General features: G+C 45.2%; 2 protein-coding genes across 7 annotated transcripts in view; one reads left to right on the top strand and one right to left on the bottom strand.

Annotated features, from left to right (window-relative positions):
- Cdc123 (cell division cycle 123) overlaps window positions 1-14,030 on the bottom strand; it is a 45,147-nt gene extending 31,117 nt beyond the window's left edge. The window contains exons 1-4 of the mRNA NM_053877.4: window positions 13,890-14,030; window positions 10,892-10,963; window positions 2,093-2,150; window positions 1,520-1,552 (exon numbers count right to left, since the gene is read on the bottom strand). Coding sequence (NP_446329.1) covers window positions 1,520-1,552; window positions 2,093-2,150; window positions 10,892-10,963; window positions 13,890-13,963 — 237 coding nt within the window. The 5' untranslated portion in view covers window positions 13,964-14,030. The remainder of the gene's footprint in view (window positions 1-1,519; window positions 1,553-2,092; window positions 2,151-10,891; window positions 10,964-13,889) is intronic.
- A 282-nt stretch (window positions 14,031-14,312) lies between these two features.
- Window positions 14,313-25,192, top strand: part of Nudt5 (nudix hydrolase 5) — a 24,326-nt gene continuing 13,446 nt past the window's right edge. For 2 of the 6 annotated variants that reach the window (XM_087591176.1, XM_087591177.1), the window contains exons 1-3: window positions 14,313-14,445; window positions 23,344-23,448; window positions 24,811-24,878. In XM_087591176.1, the coding sequence (XP_087447302.1) occupies window positions 23,386-23,448; window positions 24,811-24,878 (131 nt within the window). In that variant the 5' untranslated portion in view covers window positions 14,313-14,445; window positions 23,344-23,385. Of the gene's footprint in view, window positions 14,446-16,725; window positions 17,201-23,343; window positions 23,449-24,810; window positions 24,879-25,192 lie in introns of those variants that run through there. The other 4 variants (XM_087591174.1, XM_087591173.1, NM_001007733.1 and 1 more) reach the window with 3 other exon arrangements.

Genomic DNA, 25,192 nt, shown 5'->3' with positions numbered 1-25,192 from the left:
GGAAGATGAAGAACAGCGAAGTGTAATGACATACAGATGTGGAGACGTCATGACACCACCATTGCTTTATATTAACCAAGAAACTAAGTTTAGGAGCAAGGCACTGGGGAGACAGCTCAGTAGGCAGAGGTCCTGCTTGTCATGAGTGGATCCCCAGAATCCACATGAAAACTCAAGGCCCACACTACGGCGCATACTTAGAATCCCCTAGTTAGGGAGGTGGGAATCTGGGAAATCTGGGGTCTACTGTCGAGCTAGCCTAGCCTAACTGGTAAGCAACAGAGCAATGACAGACTCTCTCTCAAAGGAAATGGATATTGTTCCTAACAATGATACCTAAGGTTGTCATCTGGAATCCGCATGCACGTGTGCCATGCCCACCTATATACATGTGCACCTGCACACACATGCACAGTAAATAAATACTAATGAATGAATAAGTATCTAGTATACTTGGCTACAGCAGAGGAACAAACTGAGTTAAGTTCCATACGTATCTATCCATCTATATTACTTAAAGGTGAGCCCACACACCAATCACCGTTATCCCCTTTAAGGTCCAGGTCAGATGTGTCAATGGGTGGATGGTTCCACACCCGAGTATATACACAGCATTGAGTGGATAAGTAACCAAAACAAGAGGACATACGGTTCTGATGGGATGGGAGGGGGTCTGAGAAGTTAGTGGGGGGAGGGGGCAGGTATGAATATGATCAGAATACACTGCATGTAGGTATGAAATTCTCAAAGAATTCAAAGAATGTATCTTAAGAATCTTGGCCACATGCTGCTTCCCATTTAAGCATTTCTGGATGCCCCAGGTTAACTGTTCTCTCTGCTTTCACATCCTGGCATCTACCTACTGCCTGAAATCATCCTTTCTTCTGTTTACAAACCCTCTGATGGCAGGAGTCAAATATCCACCATTGTCTCATAGAGCCCAAGTTAGTGGCCTGGGTATGGCAGGACCACACTGAACGGGATGGGATTTCTATATGTAAGTGTGATACCCATGCATCCAGAGTGACCAGGACATCAATGTCCCATCTCTGCACCTGATGGCATGGTGAACAACACCACTTTTAGACATCTCCACTTTTTTTTCACATAACCTTGAAAGGATCTCTCTTCAATCAACACAGAGAGAACCTTTGAGTGGTACTTGAGTCTCCGTTGAAAGGAATAACTTTATGTCATCTAACTATCCTTGAATAAGGCAATGCTGACTTTCCACTTTAATTCCCACTCACTGGGATCCTCAGAGTTAATATTTGACTTGATTGCATCTAACAAAGGCAAGCAGAGCATTGAATTTTACTTTCTGATATTTCTTTTGTGAGTAGAGGGGAAAGCAGGCAAACAGTGCTTGCTGTCAAACAGTGACAAGTTATTTCTTACAAAGGCAAGTGACCACACAGACAGCAAGCTACCCAGGCAAACCTGTCAAGCCAGAGGTAGGCACGTAGTCCTCTCACGTGACAGTGTGAGGCTGCCCCATGTTGTGCGGCTGTGCTCTTACCGTAAGTGTGGCTGTGCTCTCATCATCGGACCACTGCATGAACAGACAGAAAGAAAACATTCAATTAAATGCCATATTGGAATAACAAAGGCAGGGCACTATCTGAAGATGACGCACAGGAGACATCTTTCCCTGAGCTTAGTGCAGGAGGAGGTGGCTCAGTAGGTAAAAGCAGTTGCTACTCAAGCATGAGAACCTGAGTTCTAATCCTCGTGGGGAAATCCAGAAGTACGTGCTTAGAACCAAGTTGTTGGAGTGGGGCTGGCTGGCCGGCCAGGGCTAGCCTAGCTCAACAACAGGGAGTCCAGGTTCAGCAAGAGAATGCCTCAGAGAAGGGAGGTGGGGAGAAACAGAGCAGGGCAATGGGTGTCCTTCACTGGCCGCTGTGTGCACATGCATGGAGCACATACAAGTGTACACAAAGTCATACACCACACACATAACTGTGTGTGTGTGTGTGTGTGTGTGTGTGTGTGTGTGTGTGTGTGCGCGTGCGTGCGCGCGCGCAATCTATGGAAAGCATTTCAGAGACTGCTAGAATGAGGACAGACATACAGAACATCCTCTACCAACCTGTGTTTCCTCTGCTTCGTCACCACTGTCTGGCTGAGAGCATGTTGGTGGGTCTTCCCTAAGAAAACATAGATCAAAACCTTAGGTGAGGAAAATACCCTGCTGACATGAAGTCCTAATTTCAAATGTATTGAATTTATAAAGTAAAATAAAATAGAGACAAAGCAGATAGCTTTAGGATGATGAGTAATAAAATAAATGTTCACTTCTTAAGACAAGAGGTAATAAAAATATGAATTAATGAGAGTATCTGCCAATAAAAGATGTGAGAATAAGAACATCTGGCTGCTCGAAAGGCACTGAAAACAGAAAGAAAAACCCAGACGCCATCCCTCCTAGTGCTGAAAGAACCATCCACAACTTTGCCCAAATATTTGAGAAAGTGGTAGCAGATATGGAAGGTCAGACAAGATAAGGACAGACAGACAGAAGAAACAGAAGAGCCATCTACTCAGCCAGTGGAACAGAACTGAGGGCAAAACCAAGGCCTTTTCTTGTCTTTTTTACTGATTTTGTTTGTTTGTTTGCTTTGTTTTCCAGACAGGGTTTCTCTGAAGATCTTTTCTTCAAACAGGGAAAACTGAGCATACGCGATGGCATCAACAATAATCTGGATCTACACTAAATTACACAAGGAAGCACGTGTATGCAGGGATGGAGAGAGGGAAGGAGGCAGGCAGGCCAGCCCAACAACCTGCCACATGTTTCTCTTTAGGGTTATTCTCCTTTCCCTCCCATCGCATCCCAAAATGTATCTCCTCATCCCTCCTATTCAGACCATCACCAAGACTCATCCTGACCCATGGAGCTTATCCTACACAGGACCACCTGGTTCTGCACCGGGCCACCAGAGTCTTTACAGCTTCTGTTAGGAAGCCTGGGCTAGCCTTATTGAGGATAAGGAGGTCTACATGGGAAAGAAGACCCACATGACAGCATTAAGTGTCAGGTGTGTGAGGAAGTCCATCTTACGATGACCACCGCAGGCTGTTCACCAAATGACTACATCTATGTGTCATTAACAAGACAACAGGAGATAGGCCCAGGAAGTCTTCCTCTGAAGAAAGATCAGATTTTCACTGTATGTATAAACCAACAAGAGCACCTCCCACAGCTTGTCTGGCACCAGGAGATATCATGAGATTCCTGACTCCAAAACAAAGGACTCTGTTTCTCATGAACAGCAGAAAGCATGAGTTTCCCCTGTGAATCATTTACTCTTGGCTGACAGGACAGCACAGAGTGGCCCAGGTTTGCAGGAGACGTGAACAAACAAATTCTTAAGGAGCTGCACCTTTTACAAAGGGATCTAAGGACCTGCGCCAGGTATAACCCAGGGGCCATATGTAACCTTCTTATCTGGAAGGAGGCATTGTCTCCCTCTCAGGCTGCCTGATATGTACACACTCGTGGAAAGATGGTCAGGGACACAGCTGGCAGTGAGTCTGCTCACCAAGATACGCAGCAGTGTGAGAGACACAGCAGTGTAAGAGACACAGCAGTGTAAGAGACAACATTGGGAAATCAACAATAAAACAAAAAGGGCCCTGGTTTAAGCTACTGAGTTTTTGGTGTGGTATTATGCCACAATAAATACAGGATCAAGATGATTATCATGCAATATAAAACATAGGACAGAAAATCCCAGGGCTATTTACCTAGAAAAAAAGGGCACAAACCGGAATGACATGGGACCTTAGAGCATATTAAAAGACAGTGAGCGGGGTTGGGGATTTAGCTCAGTGGTAGAGCGTTTGCCTAGCAAGCTCAAGGCCCTGGGTTCGGTCCCCAGCTCCGGGGGGAAAAAAAAAAAAAAAAAAAAAAGCTTGTCCTCAAGGGAAGGGACATGTGTACCTGTTTTCCATCCAGGAGGCTGGTACTCATGTTGTTAATAGCCTGGTGATCTGCTATACGCAGGGCCAGGCCACACCCAAACCCCCCAGACTATTAATGTTTATCCCATATTCTTCCTCCCTTTTATTTTGACTTTTATTTTGAGCATTGCTTCTCTGTCAATAGAACCCATCCTTAGGGGAGATGTCATGTGTACTTTATAGCCTGCTGAACTCCTATGCTATCTATATGACCACGCCAGATCCTAGGCTGTTATGCTATAGAATCCATCTTTATGGTACAGGTCACATGCACTTTGCAGAAGATTTCCATACAGTCACACCTTAAACTTTTGAGATCATTGTTACCTGAAACTTTTTTCCAAAATTGTAATGTAATACATCTAAAATAAACTGCCTGGTGTTAGACTCTAGAAGTTTGAACCAGCACTGGCTAACTTACGTCATGTTGAACCATATTTCCTTCTTCTCTTGAAGATCGAATTAAGTAAGATCGAAGTAAACAACTCAAAGTGTCCAGGAAGTCTATGAAACTGACCAGACTCACTAGGCCTCCCTTGCGCAAGCATGTATAAGTTGTAAGAACTGCTGTGAGACACTTTTAACCAAGGCCAGCTGGCTACAATAGAAACAAGCTGAGCTGTGGAGACAAACCAACAGGGCTACCTGAGAGACAGCCAGACTACCTGACTGAGGTAGTCTCTAATCTGCTGAGCTGCCTGCAGGTTGTGTATTATGCTCTAGGGCTCCAGGGTGATGCAGCTGTCTTTAAGTGATTTCTGCTTCTGTAAGTAATCCCTCACCCATATTCTTCTAAGTAGCTCCAATGAAGCAAATTGTTTCACCAACTTGGACCTAGGTCTGTCATCAGTGCCCTCTGTGGGGTGACTAGACATCTGCTTCCTTCTCCTCAGGAGTAGTGTCACACAACACAGAACCACACTGTTCACTGTCACACAACACAGAACCACACTGTTCACTGTCACACAACACAGAACCACACTGTTCACTGTCACACAACACAGAACCACACTGTTCACTGTCACACAACACGGAACCACACTGTTCACTGTCACACAACACAGAACCACACTGTTCACTGTCACACAACACGGAACCACACTGTTCACTGTCACCCAACACGGAACCACACTGTTCACTGTCATACAACACGGAACCACACTGTTCACTGTGTCACCCAACACGGAACCACACTGTTCACTGTCACACAACACGGAACCACACTGTTCACTGTGTCATACAACACGGAACCACACTGTTCACTGTCACACAACACGGAACCACACTGTTCACTGTCACACAACACGGAACCACACTGTTCACTGTGTCACACAACACGGAACCACACTGTTCACTGTCACACAACACAGAACCACACTGTTCACTGTCACACAACACAGAACCACACTGTTCACTGTCACACAACACGGAACCACACTGTTCACTGTCACACAACAGGGAACCACACTGTTCACTGTCACACAACACAGAACCACACTGTTCACTGTGTCACACAACACGGAACCACACTGTTCACTGTCACACAACACAGAACCACACTGTTCACTGTCACACAACACGGAACCACACTGTTCACTGTCACCCAACACAGAACCACACTGTTCACTGTCACACAACACGGAACCACACTGTTCACTGTCACCCAACACGGAACCACACTGTTCACTGTGTCACCCAACACGGAACCACACTGTTCACTGTCACACAACACGGAACCACACTGTTCACTGTCACCCAACACAGAACCACACTGTTCACTGTCATACAACACGGAACCACACTGTTCACTGTCACACAACACGGAACCACACTGTTCACTGTCATACAACACGGAACCACACTGTTCACTGTCACACAACACGGAACCACACTGTTCACTGTGTCACCCAACACGGAACCACACTGTTCACTGTCACACAACACGGAACCACACTGTTCCCTGTCACACAACACGGAACCACACTGTTCACTGTCACACAACACAGAACCACACTGTTCACTGTCATACAACACAGAACCACACTGTTCACTGTGTCACCCAACACGGAACCACACTGTTCACTGTGTCACACAACACGGAACCACACTGTTCACTGTGTCACACAACACGGAACCACACTGTTCCCTGTCACACAACACGGAACCACACTGTTCACTGTGTCACACAACACGGAACCACACTGTTCACTGTCACACAACACAGAACCACACTGTTCACTGTGTCACACAACACGGAACCACACTGTTCCCTGTCACACAACACGGAACCACACTGTTCACTGTGTCACACAACACGGAACCACACTGTTCACTGTCACACAACACAGAACCACACTGTTCACTGTGTCATACAACACAGAACCACACTGTTCACTGTCACACAACACGGAACCACACTGTTCACTGTCACACAACACAGAACCACACTGTTCACTGTCACCCAACACAGAACCACACTGTTCACTGTCACACAACACAGAACCACACTGTTCACTGTCACACAACACGGAACCACACTGTTCACTGTCACCCAACACAGAACCACACTGTTCACTGTCACACAACACGGAACCACACTGTTCACTGTGTCACACAACACGGAACCACACTGTTCACTGTGTCACACAACAGGGAACCACACTGTTCACTGTCACACAACACAGAACCACACTGTTCACTGTCACACAACACAGAACCACACTGTTCCCTGTCACACAGCACAGAACCACACTGTTCACTGTCACACAACACAGAACCACACTGTTCACTGTGTCACACAACACGGAACCACACTGTTCACTGTCACACAACACAGAACCACACTGTTCACTGTCACACAACACGGAACCACACTGTTCACTGTCACACAACACGGAACCACACTGTTCACTGTGTCACACAACACGGAACCACACTGTTCACTGTCACACAACACAGAACCACACTGTTCACTGTCACACAACACGGAACCACACTGTTCACTGTCACACAACACGGAACCACACTGTTCACTGTCACACAACACGGAACCACACTGTTCACTGTGTCACACAACACGGAACCACACTGTTCACTGTCACACAACACAGAACCACACTGTTCACTGTCACCCAACACAGAACCACACTGTTCACTGTCACACAACACGGAACCACACTGTTCACTGTCACACAACACAGAACCACACTGTTCACTGTCACCCAACACAGAACCACACTGTTCACGGTCACACAACACGGAACCACACTGTTCACTGTGTCATACAACACGGAACCACACTGTTCACTGTCACACAACACAGAACCACACTGTTCACTGTCACCCAACACAGAACCACACTGTTCACTGTCACACAACACGGAACCACACTGTTCACTGTGTCACATAACACGGAACCACACTGTTCACTGTGTCACACAACACAGAACCACACTGTTCACTGTCACACAACACAGAACCACACTGTTCACTGTCACACAACACGGAACCACACTGTTCACTGTCACACAACACGGAACCACACTGTTCACTGTGTCACATAACACGGAACCACACTGTTCACTGTCACACAACACAGAACCACACTGTTCACTGTCACACAACACAGAACCACACTGTTCACTGTCACCCAACACGGAACCACACTGTTCCCTGTCACACAGCACAGAACCACACTGTTCACTGTCACACAACACAGAACCACACTGTTCACTGTCACACAACACGGAACCACACTGTTCACTGTCACACAACACAGAACCACACTGTTCACTGTCACACAACACAGAACCACACTGTTCACTGTGTCATACAACACGGAACCACACTGTTCACTGTCACACAACACGGAACCACACTGTTCACTGTGTCACACAACACGGAACCACACTGTTCACTGTCACACAACACAGAACCACACTGTTCACTGTCACACAACACGGAACCACACTGTTCACTGTGTCATACAACACAGAACCACACTGTTCACTGTCACACAACACAGAACCACACTGTTCACTGTCACACAACACAGAACCACACTGTTCACTGTCACACAACACGGAACCACACTGTTCACTGTCACACAACACGGAACCACACTGTTCACTGTGTCACATAACACGGAACCACACTGTTCACTGTCACACAACACAGAACCACACTGTTCACTGTCACACAACACAGAACCACACTGTTCACTGTCACCCAACACGGAACCACACTGTTCCCTGTCACACAGCACAGAACCACACTGTTCACTGTCACACAACACAGAACCACACTGTTCACTGTCACACAACACGGAACCACACTGTTCACTGTCACACAACACAGAACCACACTGTTCACTGTCACACAACACAGAACCACACTGTTCACTGTGTCATACAACACGGAACCACACTGTTCACTGTCACACAACACGGAACCACACTGTTCACTGTGTCACACAACACGGAACCACACTGTTCACTGTCACACAACACAGAACCACACTGTTCACTGTCACACAACACGGAACCACACTGTTCACTGTGTCATACAACACAGAACCACACTGTTCACTGTCACACAACACAGAACCACACTGTTCACTGTCACACAACACAGAACCACACTGTTCACTGTCACACAACACCGACCCACACTGTTCACTGTCACACAACACAGAACCACACTGTTCACTGTCACACAACACGGAACCACACTGTTCACTGTCACACAACACAGAACCACACTGTTCACTGTCACACAACACGGAACCACACTGTTCACTGTCACACAACACGGAACCACACTGTTCACTGTCACCCAACACAGAACCACACTGTTCACTGTCACACAGCACCAACCCACATTGCTCACTGTGTCACACAACACCGACCCACACTGTTCACTGTCACACAGCACCGACCCACAGTGCTCACCCCACATGGTGCTTGCCAATACTTGAGACTCGTGCAAGCACCTGACTGGTGAAAAATCAACACAGGAGGGTCTTTCATGCACAGCACAGAAACTTATAAATGTCAGGGGTCCATACTGGGAATTTTCATACATACTTCATTTGGGAAAAGCAGTGTCCTTTTAACTACAAGAGACTAGACTCAGAACGTAAACTAACCGTGACAGGAAGGACCCTAACATAGCTCTACGGGTTTTGTTAGAGGACGGCATGGCTCTTGGGGACAGCACCATCACCTCATGTAGTGTACACATTAAAAACAGATATATGAGCATACATGTATGTAGGTACACGCACATATAGTATGCACATGCATACATATCTATTTTAAGTACACTTAGGGAATGTTAGGGTCCTTAGCCTTTAATTATACCAAGTTAGTGAAGCTGTACTTTAACTATTTCAGATCATATCGGGGTTATCAATGGCAGGGTGGTGGTGGCGCATGCCTTTAATCCCAGCACTTAGGAGGCAAGGGCAGGCGGATATCGTAGTTCAAAGCCAGCCTGGTCTATACAGCAAGCTCCAAGACTGCCAGGGCTACACAGAGAAACTCACTCTTGAACAACAAAGAACAAATAAACAAAAAGGTTATCAATGCTAAGAAGCCAGAAATACCATCCAGAAACCTACACTAGAAGTCCAGCAGGTAGTAACTAGGCCAAGTTGGTCATGGTGCCACACATCTTTAATCCCAGCAATCAAGAGACTGAGAAAAAGGCTATGTAGCCTACCTGGGCAACACAGTGACAGACACCATGTCTCAAAATTTAACTCGAAAGTAAAAGTTAAGTAAAGCTCATGCTAACATTACTGAAAAGATACACTGCCATCACAAGCGCAGGGAGCACTCCACAGGCGCTTGTCAGCATCTCTGAGGCGTCGGGCACTGCTGTTGCAAGAGCCCAGGCAAGAAAGCTCCTGTTCTCATCAGACTGTACTCGGTTAGGGAACGGTGGATATCAATACCACCACAAAACAGGAGGGGCTGAGGGATGAGCCATGTACAGCAGTTACTGTCCAGCCACTGAAAAGAGTGAGGGTAAAGCTTTCAATCTCAGCAGAGGTCTGAAGGAAAACTAAAGGGACTCCTGGAGCATCTGCTAAAGCTCAGAGGAGCTGTGGTGAATCATCTTTGAAAGGCAAAATGCTGAAGTGGGTGCTGCTCGCCTCTAAATCTCAGTGCTCAGGACATGACACCAGTGACCCAAAGCTGGAGACCAACCTGGAAGACACAGCAAACTTCAGGCCAGCACGGGAGGGTGACAGAACTCTGTGGCAGAGGTGGCTCAGGAGTACTTGTACAACCATGAGAACAGAAACGCCAATCTCCAGGCCCTGCTTATGTGTTTATTCTGAGATAGGCTAGCCTGGAATTTGCTGTGTAGACCAGGCTGGCCTTGAACTCACAGAGATCCATCTGCCTCTGCCTCCTGGGTGAAAAGGAAGGTGTGCCCAGGCTAATCTATTTACTCATGCAAAAACCTTGAGATGTAATCAGTTCGCTGCTCCTTTATGATTATAATGAATGGTGTTCTGGCCTAGAAAGGAAGCCACGAAGAGAACTCTTTTTAAAAAGCATAAGATGCTGAAGTGTTGCTCTCCACAACAGATGGTTCCCTGGGATCGAGGGGTGGGGCAGGTGGAGGGGAAGGACTCAGTTCTATTTAAGGGGCAGGCCACTGAGAGTTTGATCATGCTCCAGTGAGGACCTAGATAACACAGATTGGACTTTTCTCCCCTTTTTCTTGGGGGAGGTCACAGGGGTAGGGAGGAAGACTCAGACTGGGAATGAGTGTGACTGAGGCACATGGTGTGAAACTCCCAGAGAACCGATATAAAGTTTATATTGGAAAGAGAACTGTTTCCTCGTATACTTTATATTGAACCGATATAAATTCTATATTGGAAAGAGAATTGTTCCCTCGTATACTTCACCTTCCTGAGACCACCAGAGTCCCGTCGTCAAGTAAATAGTCTTTCACATTCTGAGGAAGCGGGAGGATGACACTGGGGAAAAAATACACCAAAAAAAGGCATCATTCAGAAGGACCGGCCACAGTGGAGAGAAAAGATTCACACGACTCATTTTATAATCATTTGTAAAGATAAAGAAGTATTTACATTATTTTAATTTTAACAGGAAGTACGACCAGGAACCATATGATATGACTACACAGCGCAGTTTACACAATGGCCACAGTAGTTCTTAGAGTAAAAGAAGAAAACAAAAGACTAGCCGAACCCAGACACCAGAGAGAAATCATAGCTGGTCAGGGTGTCGGGAATGAGTGTCTGTGGGATGCTCACTTCTCAATGGGACAGCTCCATCCACCTCACACTGAGGCTCAGGGAACACTGCTCATGAGTGGGTGGAGGCCAGAGGACAGAGACGCCCCCTGTGAGCTGCTGTCTTCTGGATCTGATGTGACGCTGCCCTCACCAGCTCTGGTTGCCACCTAAAGATCAGGCCAGGCAGATCCAGCACAAACAGGAACTCTCAGCACTGCTCCTAGCTGAGGGCTACCTGACAACTGCCTGCTGTGGGAAAGAAAGTCGTTTTTCTCAGGTGAGTCCCCAAGCCCTACCCCCCATACACACACGGGCATCACTAAGTTGAGAGGTGGACCCTGTTCCTTAGACCTGACAGAAGTGGAAGGGGGAAACAGGGAGTAAATAGGATCGAAATACATTGTATACATACATAAAATTCTGGAAAATAAATACATTAATTTCTAAAAATGAATTGGCATAATCATCTCAGAACCAGAAATGGTAAACACAAAGTAAGGCTGCTCCGTCAGGAGCCGAAATGTCTGTTTTGAGCACTGAAATAAACCATTCAAGCAGGCAGCCATATGACTCCACCCGATCTGTCTGCAGTGTAGAAGGGCTGTCCTGAACTGTTAGGTGAAGGCAATTTTTCTCAATCAGTGATGAAGTGGGGGAGGGCCCAGCCCATTGGGGGTGGGGCCATCCCTCAGCTGGTGGTCCTGTAAGAGAGCAAGCTGAGCAAGGCAGGGGAAGTAAGCCAGTAACATCCCTCCATGGCCTCTGCAACAGCTCCTGCTTCCTGACCTGCTTGAGTTCCAGTCCTGACTTCCTTTGGTGATGAACAGCAACGTAGAAGTGTAAGCTGAATAAACCCTTTCCTCCCCAACTTGCTTCTTGGTCCTGATGTTTTGTGCAGGAATAGAAACCCTGACTAAGGCACTGGTTTACTTCCTTCTCTCTGCCACCTTTGTATCTACATATATGTGGCATACATCTTAAGTAAATTAAATGATTCACTTTAATGAGGCTTTATTAAATCCAAAAGGTAGCAAGCAGCATTTTTGTGTGTGTTCACTATGTGCTACAAAAGAACGGCAGCATTTTAAGTATTTTTTCTTAGGCAATGCTCATGACAATTCTATTAAATTTTTAGGTTTTAAATGAGATTTAGAGAGATTAAGTAATTTGCCTAAAATGCTGATAGAACCAGAATTCAAAGCCAGACAGAGTGCTCTGACTCAATCGTCTAATTCTTAATCACTGCTTATTCTGCGTAAGGCAAAGGAACTATGCCAGAGGTTATGACAGACAGTTACAGAGAAACCAAAGGACAGCTTTTAAATTTTTTTCTATACAGGGCTGGGAATGGCAGTACATGCCTGTAACCCCAGCACTTGAAAGGCTGAGTTAGGAAGGTCAGCAGTTCAAAAACAACCAGACTTTCTCAAAAACAAACAAAAAAACAACAGAAAAAATGAAAAAAAAAAAGTATATTCTGCACATTGACTGGCAAGTTCCCAAGTGAACTGTCACACCAACACCAGAGAAATAACCCAAACATCATCTCAGACCCACTGCCTACTCTTAATTATGTAACTTAATATCAACTGAAAAAGAGAACTTGGGGTAGACAGGAGTTACTACTCTGGTAACAACTCTTCCTTTTGTTTTGCTGTGACTGGTCATCTTCAAATACAAGAATTACCTTCTTTTGTGTTACTATAAATCCCATTACAAGATGTATAACTAGAAATAGATTCTATGTTTGCATAGCAAGATGGAAAGGAAATGTCTTTTGAATAGCCCGAAAGTGCTTTTCCAAGCCTCCATAGTTTCAAAGGAGGACAGAAAGAAAAGGGAGAGATAGCCAGTGTCCAAATAAGTGGCAATCTAAGTAGATCTACAGGCAAACTGTAGAAAATCCTACCTACCCGTGGATACCCAAGGTCTTTGACCTAACCCCTATTAGCCAACGAAAGAGACAGCCTTACCTACGTCCTTCAGATTTCATGATTGCTTTTGAATGGTTGGGGAAAATCTCCTGGCTCCCTTGCATTTGAATGACAGGATAAAGGATGCAAAAATTCACCAATGGCATTCTGCAAACCTGAACAGACTCCTAGTTCTAGGCCAGAGAACTAGAGAACAAATAACGACCCCACTTTCCTTCCAGGAGTGTTGCTTCTTCTCAGAACACTGGACCATCAGTAGCAATGCAACCTATACACGCTACCAAACTGGAGCTTGAGACAGACTCGGAGGTAGGATCTGTATCACTGTCTTCACTTTACAATGATAGAACTCGACTGTCAGCAGACGGATTTGTCACTCAGCGGCAAGACAGAGTATCCAGTTTTGTTTTGTTTGTTGCCTTGAGCAATTCCAAAAGTAACTATTTCAATTTACGCGACCTAGGACCCTCAACTGCTTTCCTACCTCCCTTTCTTTTCCTACCTACCTCCTACATGCTCTTGGATTACGAACAGGGAGCATAGCATATACTGATCTACTTTGTTAATCTTGCCACCTCAAATCCAACAGAAAATGCACAGCTCGACCCCGTGGCTCACACTGACTTGTTAGAAGGCCTGGGGTTTTTTGTTTAGTTTTCGAAGGAGATGGGACTTACCCAAACACCCCAGTTTGCCTCCGGATATCTTACCTCTTGATGGTAAGGCTTCGGAAGAGTGGGTACCACGCGGAGAACTGACAGTGACTAACATGCTCCTTCTTCATCCTCCAGCTGCCGCGTCAATCGCTGCCCTGTCCCCTCTCCCGCCAGCACTCTCCCGGAACCCTGCGCATCACTTCCGGAAGTGCCTACCGAGCCGTTTTGATGAAAGGACTCTTCCGGTCCGTAAAAGTCCACGGGAGCTAGAAGCTAAAGCAATGGTAGAATGCATGCTTAGCCTGCCCGCCCAGACGCGCAAGACACACAAAAAGATTTGAGTCCGCGGAGAAAAGTCATGAAAGTGTAGTTTTTTTAGGAAGCTTACATCTCCGCTTTGGTCTGTATGCACCTCGACCCGGAAGGTAATCATCTTAAGCTAGCAGAGCTTCTACGGGTGCCTGGAGGAGGACGTGTGCACATCCTCCTTGCACCACGAGAGGCGCCTGTGTCGCTATCGGTGGCGCCTGATTCTACGGAGACTGCAGCTTCTGTCTGATCCTTTTTCCTTTCCTCCTCCATCCCTTCCACATCCCACAGCTTAGTGTAGGTAAGTGGGCGCGAGCCAATCTTGGTACTAAGTGTCCTTGGAGAGGGGAAGGGAAAGAAGGGCGCGAGCACAACTGATGGTGCACAGAGTGCAGCTAGCCGCGCGCGCGTGTCTCCTCATCCGCGCCTGAGCGCGAGAGGAGAACCCAGGATCCAGGCGTATCAGCCTGGACTACGAGAGGAACCCGGGAACAGCACAGTAAATGTTTGAACTCATCAGCTGAGGCATCTACAAGAAGAATGGCCCCTTCTCATTCCCGAAAGTAGATTTTTAGAGACACATGGAAGAAATCCCACATGCACGATCCTGGGGAGGAGGGAGGTATTTTACGACCCTGAAGATGAAAGAAGCGATGTTCGTCTGAGAAATCGAGAAAAAGAGAGTTGTGTCTTTTAAGCTTAAAGTTTATTTAGTTCAGTCCCGAAAAAGTTACTAGTGTGGAAAAGCACAGATTTTTATCAGTGTCTCTGCAATAGTGAACTCATAAAGGTTTGAAAGAGTTGTATACGACAACTTGTGGTATCTTTTTTTTTTTCCTACTCCTTTTTCCACCTATCACCCTACAAAGTTCAGTTTTGTTTCTTTAAAAGAAGGAAAAGTCACCAGCTGCAAGAAACAGACCTTTAAAGCCCTCTGGTGCTTATAATTTACAAGCCTTGGGCATGTTCCAAGCAAGTATTTGTCCAAAAGCACCACATTTCTGATACTCACCCTCACAAAAACATGAATTGCATTTCCCCCAGCGCATCTAAGCAGTTTAAGTTAGAAACAGAGAAAACCCCAAGCCACTGTAGATTTCTTTAGAAAGGTATTTGTTAGAATTGATCAATAGAATCCTCTGTATTTTGAATTAGAATACACACACACACAATGCTTAAAATGTTACAGGTTAAGTGGTTATAAGCATTGCTTAAAGAATACGTTTCAAAACCAAGGTAAATAGATTATAATGTTTCAGTGTATACTGATGAGTTGTGGATGGTAGAGATTCTTATTTAAGAATCTGTGGTATCCAGAATTAGTCAGCTCTGGGTTTTGTTGTTTGTTTTCTCTTTGTTTTGATACATAGTCTCTCCACACACTCGGGTCTGGATGGGAGCTCCTTGGTTCTCAATCTGTGGGTCGCGACCCTCTTACAGGTCCTATATCAGATACTCTATGGCACTATCAGATACACATATTCACATTACAATTCATGACACCAAATTACAGTTGCAAAGTAGCAACTAAATAATTTCATAGTTGGGGGAATCACCACAACATGAGGAACTGTATTAAAGGGTGGACACATTAGAAAGATTGAGAACCACTGCTCTGTATAGATCCAGATGGCCTCAAACTCACAAAGATCCGCTTGCCTCTCCAATGCTAAGATCCGAGGGGTGAACCACCAGGTCTGGCTAGTCCTCTGTGAGTTGAGAGAAAGCAGCAGTAAGTCGTATCTTCCCTTTGATTTTTCTGGAGAATAGTGCTGCTTCTAAGAGACAGAGAGCATATGTGAGACTCCAAGAATACTTGTTTTATTTGACCTAGAAACAAAGTTGCAGGGGGAGGAGATGTGAGCAGTGTTGGGGGTGCATTTGGGTAAAGTACTTTTTGTCGAAGATAGGAATGTTATCTATCTGGGTGAACAGTACTTTAACAGGCCAGCAAACCTTTGGGCATAGAGACTGAAGCAGTTGTTTGTAGAGAATCAGCTAAGTTCGTAAGCTCCAGGAAGAGGGCAGAGGAGGAAATGGAACGGTCTTGTATAGTCTGTGTATATTCTGTGTTTTCAGTATCCGTTTTTAGTGCTGCAGTAGGTTCTGCTACAGACTTGGCCAACTTCCAGTAAATAGACACCACAAACAAAGGATGTTCAAGTGTTTGGAACAGTAGAGGCTGGTTCGTTAGCTCTTGTTTAAACCACCCTGTTTGTCTTCATGTTGCTGGTTTTTTTGTATTCAGTTTTCTTCTGTGAAAGCCTTAAAATACGGTGGTGGAAAAAAAAATCATCAAATATTTAAAAACTTTAATTTGCTATTAGTGTGTGCCGGTGCAGGTGGGTATATGCCGCAAGTGCATGGAGATCGGAAACTTTTCAATTTTGGGGAATCAGTTCTTTCCACTCTGGGATCCCAGGATTTCACTGGAGGACTCAAGCGTGGACTGCAAACATTTTTACTTGCTGAGCTATCCCACCAGCCCCTTGGGATTTTTTTTTTTTTTTTATGTCAGTACTCACATGGTTAGGGTCACGTGACTTATTGAGTAATTACGAAACGGAAAACAAAAACAAGCACATTTTCTTTCTTGAACTCACGACATGACTTTTAGGTTACTCTCCGATGTTACAAACCCTGACTAAGATCTTCCTTCCAATGTTCCCGTCTCCTTTAAAATCTTACTGGCATCGCCTTGCATTCACCTCCCTAAAAGCTGTTTTAGAACAAATAATAAACTCTCATTGAGATCTGTCGCTGCTAACACCCTACTGCACACTCTCATTATCTCTCACCTAAAACTATTACAAGAAGTTCCTTACAGGACTCATTACTTTGTGGCTGTAATCAATTAACCTTCCCAAGGGTCACTACAATCCGTTCCCTCTTGCTCATCTATAATTAAGTGGTATAATAAACTGCTGTGGATGGTGTTTTATAAGTCACCGAGTAGTGTGAGCTCAATAAATGTCAGCTCCCTCCTCTGCACTTACTACCACCCCTGCCAGGAGAAAGCACATCGTGAACTCCAGCGGCTTTCCGCTCCTACCAATGTGAGTACAAGAGTTCTTCTTTAGTCTGAGAATAGTTTTCAGCAAAGGAAAGGGCACTGAAATCCATTTGATGTGGGTCCCAAAATTTTTACCAGGTATATTTTACAAAAGAATGTATGTTTTTTGTTTTTGTTTTTTTTTTTTAGTAAACTTTGAAGTTATAATAATAGCCAATACCTTATACAAGGTACTTTATTCTTTGTTCTTACTAAATAAGATGACTTTTCTTTCTTTCTTTCTTTTTGAAGTTAATTCTTTGACAGTTTTATACATGCCCATACTGGTTACATTCTGGTTACTCTTTCTTTTAACCTTCCTTATCTCCTTCCCAACCTTATCAACCTCCTCCCTGTCAATTCCTTTCCCAGATTAATGACTTTCAGTTTTGTTATGTGACCCATTTGGTTTAGTCAGAGGCATCTATGGAAGATTGGACTGGGATTGTCCATTGGAGCTTGGTTGATGGTCACAGTGGCTACTCAACTGTTGACAGTGATTCCCATTTTCCACGAATGAGTGCACACACCTGCTTGAAAAAATTCAACAATGAGAGTCAGGGGCCCCCTGAATCCTCCTCCTTACTTGTCTGGCTCTTGAGCAATCATTGCAATAATCAGTAGTTTGGGGAGTTCTTGATTGCAGCAGCTGTTCCTATGATGGCATTTGCAGCCTCTCTTCCTGTCCACCAGCCTTTCCGATCTTTCTCACAACCTTCCACAGTGTTCCCTGAGCCTTGACAGGAGTGCTGGACGTGTCTTGTTTGAGGCTGAGCACACAGTCATTACTAACTCTCAATGCTGTATGCAGTCACAAAACTCTAAGTTCATCTCAACTCACTGGAAAGAGGCTCTTTGGTTAAACCGAGAGGTGGTAATTGTGCGTTTAGACCCACGTTCCCTGTCACTATGTGCTTTTGAGCCAGGTCTCTGTACCAATATGGGATCCCTCCTGTGGAGAATAGGTCTCAAATCCGATAAAAAGATGGTTGGTTGCCCCCATAAGAGTTGTGCCACTGTTGCATAATTGGGCACATCTTTGCCTTGCACAGTGTTGGTGTCAGTTCCCGGCTGACCGCTGGGTAAGGCTGGTGGTGACTTGTCTTCTCCCGGCGGCCTGCAGAACATATTCTGGCATTAGAAAAGCCAGCAGAGAGGCATCAGCTCGGTACAGCTTCCTTTCTCTATGGCATGCAGCCGAGGTGTGTGGTAACTTCAGCAGTAAGTCGGCAGTAGTGGGCAACCAAGAGCAGTGGCAAGAACCTGTATTTCTCTGGGGGCCTCCTAAGGCCTCCCTGACAAACAGCTCATAAAAGGTCATCCTGCTCCTGACATGTACACTTTTGTTTGAAAATCATTTCGAGGAGGGGGTTTGGGGTTTGGGTTTGTTGTTTGTTTGTTTGTTTTGTTTTTCTTTTGTTTTTGCCTTGCGGGGTATCCAACTTTTTTTTTTTTTTAAGGAAAACAAACTTTAGTTGGAAGATTATAGGTTTTTATGTGACTTTTTTTTTTTTTTTGGCTGACCCTCCTCTCTTAAACAATATGTAGTCCGTGCACATGAGAATGCAAACACACATACACAGCATGTGTATGGAAGTCAGGGTACAAACTCAGATGTCTGTTCTACCTTATTCCGTGAGGTAGGCTATCTCTTGTTTGCATATTTGAGGGTAGCTGTCCTATAAGATTCTTGGGGTGCTCCTGTGTCAGCCTCAAAATATTTGTCTTAGGAGTGCTGCCATTGCAAAGAGGAGCCACCATGGCCTGTGCTTACGTGGGTCCTAGGGATCTGAACTCAGGTCATCGGATTTGCTTAGCAAGCACTTTGACCCAATTAGCCATGGGTTTTTACAGCCCAGGCTGGCCACAAACTCAGGCCAGCTGAGGATGACTTTGAACTTCAGTCTTTCTCACTCTACACCTAAGTGCTGAGTGGACAGACATTCATGACACACCCAGCTTATATGGTGCTGGGACTTGGACCCATAGTTTTGTGGGTGCTGGTGAAGCCCTCTACTAACTAAGCTATGCCTAGCCCCTTCACATGGTGTCTAGCTTTCTCTCTTTCTCTCTCCCTTCCTTCTTTCCTTCCCTCCTTCCTTTCTTTTTGTTTTTGTTTTTTTTTTTTTTCAAAATAGCCGTCTGTCTAGAACTCTGTGTAGACCAGGATGACCTCAAACTCACAGAGATCCGACTGCCTCTCCCTCCAGAGTGCGGGAATCAAAGGCTTATGTTGTCAGGTGTGGTATCACACGCCTTTAGTCCCAGCACTTCAGAGGCAGGAGCAAGCAGGTGTCTTAGTTCAAGACCAGCCAGAGAGACCCTATTTCAGAAAAGAGAACAAACAAGCAAAGACATGTTACTATACCCAGTGATGTCTTTAAAAAAACAATCATACTAAATTATTTCTTCAAATTCTTTATTTGTTGTTACGTTTTTAGGAATAGGACATAGTGTAGTCGGAAGTGCTTGCCCTTCAGACAGCTGAGTTTGATCCCCAGTACCCATGTGAAAAGCCAAGGATGCTGGTTCAACTTGTAACGCAGTGCTGGCGAGGCAGAGGCAGGAGGCAGCACCCTGGCATATGGTGGGCGTTCAGCCTAAGCTAATTGTTAATTAGGCCCCAGGTCCCAGTGTCAAACCTTGTCTCAGAACAAAAAGAAAAAGGCAAGCCACTTCTGAGGCACACTCACACATGTGCACATGCATGAATGTGTGCCATAGCCACACGGGCTTTCATCCATCCCACACAAAGACCTAACGTTCCCACCCAGTCTCCTTCAAAGTGCCTTGTTGGTTTCTCTGTCCACTACAGAGCTGTCCCTACTGCCCTTCTGTCTGCCGGGGCTTTGCTTGTGACTTCAACTTCTACGTCTTTTTTCTCCCTTCTTTGAATTGTCATCGCACCATACTGTCCGTGCTGGTCTCGAAGTGTCAGCTTCCCAGCAGCTAGGACTAGAGGCATGCGCCGTCCGTCATACTTGGCAGAGTCCTATTCCTGAAACACCAAGAGCATTAAGCAAGTCTGACGCCATTCCTCAGATTTTATCAAAGCGAAGGCAGTGAACATGTTATCTCTTGTTAGGATTTGTTTCACTTTCCATTTTTAACAAATTGCAGGGATTCAAGGAATGGCAGTGTCGAGCCAGACCTGATTTAGTTTCCGGTGTCACTTTTGCGTCTTAACTCCCATTTACCTCTTTCATAGTTTTTTTTTTTTTAATTTTTGAGATTATATTTCTTCTTTCCCTTTCCTTCCTCCAAGCCCTACAGTATACCCTTCCTTACTCTTTCAAACCCATGTCTTCTTTTTTCATTAGTTGTTATCGCATGTATATTCCTAAATATAGCCTGCTCAGTCTATCTAGTACTGACTTGTATGTATGCTTTCAGGGTTAACCATCTGGTATTGGGCAACCAGTTGTGTGTTTTCCCTGGGGAAGACTGTTTTTCTCGCTCTCCGCTTTCCTTAGTTGCCTGCTGGTCTTTGAGCTGGGTTGAGGCCTCTGAGATTGTGCCTCCCACTTACCTCCTACCCAGCTGCCGTTACTCACTGTAAACTACACACATTAATTTGGTATTAGCCACTTAGTTTGCTCCCCTTCCACAGAGCCTTGTACTCGCTCGCTGCCTTAAGCCAAAACCGCCTGGAGTAACAACAGGACTGTGTGCTGTGCCAATTAGGGTTATGTACTTAGCATGCAGGGACCCAGCCAAAAGTGGGTTCCAAATGTTCTTGGGAATGTGTTTGCAGATGTCAACGATATCGGTTGGGTGTAGGGTTTTTCTTCTAAGCAGAGAGATCTTGGCAGCCATGTGTCCCTCCATGCTTGTGCTGCTTGCTCGCCGCTGTTTAATTCGGTGACTGTCTCTGTGGAGACTCCCTGCTTTCTTGGCCTCAGTATTAGTAAAGCACCTTTTGCAGTCTTTCCATGCTGTTTCTTCACCTTTAAACATCCTGGTATTCGTTGGGCGTGGTGACTCACACCTGTATTCCCGACACTCAGAATGAGGCAAGCCCAGGTTTCACCAATTAAAAAAAAAAAGAAAAGAAAACTAAAGTATTTTTTAGGGGGCCAGGCCCTTAACTTCGGGCATTTCATACCATCGTAGACGATTGGATTTGTATGTTCAGTAGCTGCACGGTTGCCTAAAAGTTATTTTTCTTAGCATTAGAATTCAGAGTCCCCTTGCATCAGCACACCCCCTTGCCTGCTGTGTGTTATTAGTCAGAAGATAAAAGGATCTCTAGCCAGTTGTGGCACAGGCCTCTCTAATCCCAGTCCTTGAGAAGCGGAAGCCAGAGGATCCTGCCTCAACTCCACAAGGCTTTGTCTCAAGAAACAAAGAAAGTGAGTATAGAGTATACAGGATGAGGCTCATCGGGCTTCCCACTTTGGCTAGTTGTCTGTGTTCTACACTGGTTACCTGTGGTGATGGAAGCCGCTATCTCAGCCGGTGACACTTTAAAACTTACCTAAGTGAAAGGCTGTCTGAGTCACTTTTGGAGGAGCGACTCTCGGGCAGGCTGTGCGTGTCAGCATGCTAAGTGACTGTCTCTGAGTTGTAGCGCCGTCTGTGTTGCTTGCTTCCTTTTTCCTTCCAAAGTCTATGTTGAGATGTCACATAGGACCTTCCTCTCAGCTGGACATCCTCCTCACTGTTTATCCCTAAAACTGGGGTTCACTAGACAAACTCCCCATGTTGATCCTTGCTTTTCCTCCCTATCTCCCCACTAAAGGAGAGGTCCCCTAAGGCAGGGGCTTTCTCTCACCCGCCCGCTGTGTGCTGGGGTCATTCATATCTAGTGGGCCTAGCACAGTGAGTGCTAGCCTGAGGCAGTCATCAGATACTGCCTGTTTTTAAGGCACCAAGGAGAGTGAATGCATGTTTGGTTGTTGGTTGTATTTTAGGTAAGGGGAATGCTACATTTATCTTTGTCGACTGTTGGCAGGAAGTTAGTGCCGACACAGTTGGTGCTGTGGGTGCTGTGAACTCAGTGTCAAGCAGTTAGAGGTGGGAGTGTTAGAGGTGAGGTGGTAAATGTTTCTATGTTGAACTTAAGTACTTTTATTCTTTCATTATTCCCTAAGCAATGCGATATAACGTTTATATAACATTTACACTGTATTAAGTAGTATGTGTTTCCGGAGATTATTTGAAATTTACAAGAGGATATAAATAGGTTAAATGCAAATGTTATACCAGACCACATAAATTTTGATATTTAAGGGAATAAAACTTGGAATCAAACCCATGGCAACAGAAGTGAAGAGGTGAAATAGTTTTGAGGACTCAGGAACGTTAGGATAGTCTCCTGGGAGTTGCAGATGGTGAAGAATGGAGAGAAGGGGTGGAAGAGAACGCCTCAGGGGGCTCAGGAAGTCCTAAGTGATTCCGTTGGGCGCAGCTAAGACTAGGGCCTGAACTCAGGGCTTTAGATCAGGCAAGTGCCCGAGAGGTTGAGACACATCCCAGCCCAATCAGACAGATACACAGCACTTACAGAGAACAGAGGGAAGTCTGAGAAGAGTCTATCAATAAAAATCCCCTTAAGACACAGGCATGCAGGCCCACCCTGAAGTGCCAGATTGAAGGGGCTCACTAGAGGGCCCAGTGCAGAGCAGCCTAGGGTAAGGCTAGCTGTAAACCTCCAAGCAATGGAAAGAGGTCACCGGGAAAATGAAACAGGAGTCGGCATCCCTTAGACTTCTCAGTGGCCACACCGAAAGCACGACAGCTGATAAATGACTCAGTGACCACACAGTCACAGGGACACATAAAACCAGGATAGGGCAAGGTCCAGAAATGGGGCAAGGAACCAAGAGATGGTAGTGTACCTTGGGTAGGCAGAAGTCTGCTGTCAGACTGACACTGGCTAACTGTAGCTGGGACTTTAATACTTGCTCACATTTAAAGGTAAATGGGACATAACAGTGTGGGATGGGACCCTGGTTGATGCAAGCTGAATAAAAGCAGAATGACTTTGAATTCTTGCCTGGGTGTCTGAGAGCCTCTGCATGCCTTCTGAGGCCGTGCTCCCAGAGAGGCCCATGATACAGTGTTAGCAGATAATCGTTTTTAACTAGTAAGTCCTTGGACGACCCATGGTTGTGGGAGCCTGAACAAACCTCTCACTTCTTGCAGCTTGACCTTCCACCAGAGGACTGTGGAGACCAACAGGTTGAAATGGAGACCCAAGAACCAAAAGACTCTTCTCCCCCCACCGAGCAGCGCATTCTTTCAGAGGAGGTGGGTAGAGTTTGTTTCCTGCCCTTCCCTTCCCCACAGAGCAGCGAGGTTAGAGAGAAGACACAGGCAGTTTCTCACCCTGTGTGCACGGGTTTTCATTCTTTTTTTTTTTTTTTTTTGGTTCTTTTTTTTCTGGAGCTGGGGACCGAACCCAGGGCCTTGCGCTTCCTAGGTAAGCACTCTACCACTGAGCTAAATCCCCAGCCCCTACGGGTTTTCATTCTTGGAGAGAGTTCTCACATGGTTTTCTCTGCCACTTTAAGACTAAGCCACACCGTGCTCTTGTCTTAGCTCAGTGGTTTATCCATCTTATTGCATGTATTAATGAAATTGACAGTAAGTAGATCTCTCCTGAAAGAGACATTCTCTCTAAAAATTGCCCTGGATAGAAAAACAAATATGTGGTTTTGCACATGATATGTGGTTTTGAGGTTTCATATTTAGTAATTACATCTTAGTTGTCTGTCATCCTGGCATAAAGGTTTAAAATAGTAAAAATTTAAATTGTTAATTGTAGCTCAAATTCCATTGAGTTCTAGAACTAATGTCTGCCTCTACTATGTTATTGAGTAAAGCTTTTAGTGTCTTTTTCTCTCAGGAACCAATTGCTGTAATGAATAAATTATATCTCATCTTGGGACTCTGGCCCTTAACACTTTCCTAGAAATCTTTTTGATTTAGAACTTTTCCATGTTGTCTGTGAACAGATCTGATAATGATTAGATTGGTGTTAGCTGGGGGTGGGGGTGGGGTGAGAAAAGGCTTCATTCATAGAGAAAATCTCAGCTCAGTGTAGAACCTGCCATAGGTGAGTGACCATCCCAGACTTCCCCATGTGTGCAGAGCACTTCCTGATGCCTGTCTTGGATTGGGTGGGAACTTGGGAGTCAGAAAGAAAATCTAATCTTTAATTTATTTTCCCCGTGGTCCATTGTCCTAATAAAATCTTACATCTGACTACACAGAAGGATGGCCAGCCTTGCACCCTCTCTGACCCCAGTCAGAACTTAGCCAGCTCTCCCACCCCTTACCCTGCCTGCCAACCTCTCTCTCCAAGACCCAGGAGTTTCTTAGGTTTTTCAGGTAACAATGCCTGTCAATCCCATCCTAGACTTTAACACTTTCCCTCTCTTGACTCTACCTGAAAAACTCAAACAAAAACCAGAAAAATGAGACCCACCCTCAGGAAAACAACTTCGGATAATTATTCCAAGCTAGAAACTTGCCCACAAGTTCTAGGGAGGGAAGCAAATTGGGGAAGGAAGCATAGAGAAAATTTGAAAGAATACACTTTATGGTTTTCAAAAAAGACCAACTTGATTTGAAACTTTCTGACCTTATAACTGTCTGCTTTTGTTTTAGTTGATCTCAGAAGGAAAATGGGTCAAATTTGAAAAAACAACTTACATGGACCCCACCGGTAAAACTAGGTAAACGTTGTTGTTCTTTTCTGTCTTTGATTTTCCAGGTCTCTGTTGAGTGTGAGCACCGGTGTTTCTTCAGGAAGCTCTGTTTTAAACAAAGACTCGAGGGCAGCTCTTACTGAAATGTATGGGTCATTGATATTCCATGAATATAGAGTCACATGTGGGTTAACTATTTATAATGAATTACAGTTGTTACTTAACTAGTCTGAAATCTAATTCGCTCCATTCTCCGTTTATAGTGGACCTAGAATTTGTGATTGTGGCTTGCCAAGCTCTAGAATATTCTTCATCCTAGAGTTCTTCCTTCCTTTGCTTTC

This window comes from Rattus norvegicus, chromosome 17, assembly GCF_021556685.1.
Source record: "Rattus norvegicus strain SHRSP/BbbUtx chromosome 17, alternate assembly SHRSP_T2T, whole genome shotgun sequence".
Classification (NCBI taxonomy): Eukaryota; Metazoa; Chordata; class Mammalia; order Rodentia; family Muridae; genus Rattus; species Rattus norvegicus.
Note: the sequence above shows the minus strand (reverse complement) of the source record. Positions and strands in the feature narration are given on the sequence as shown.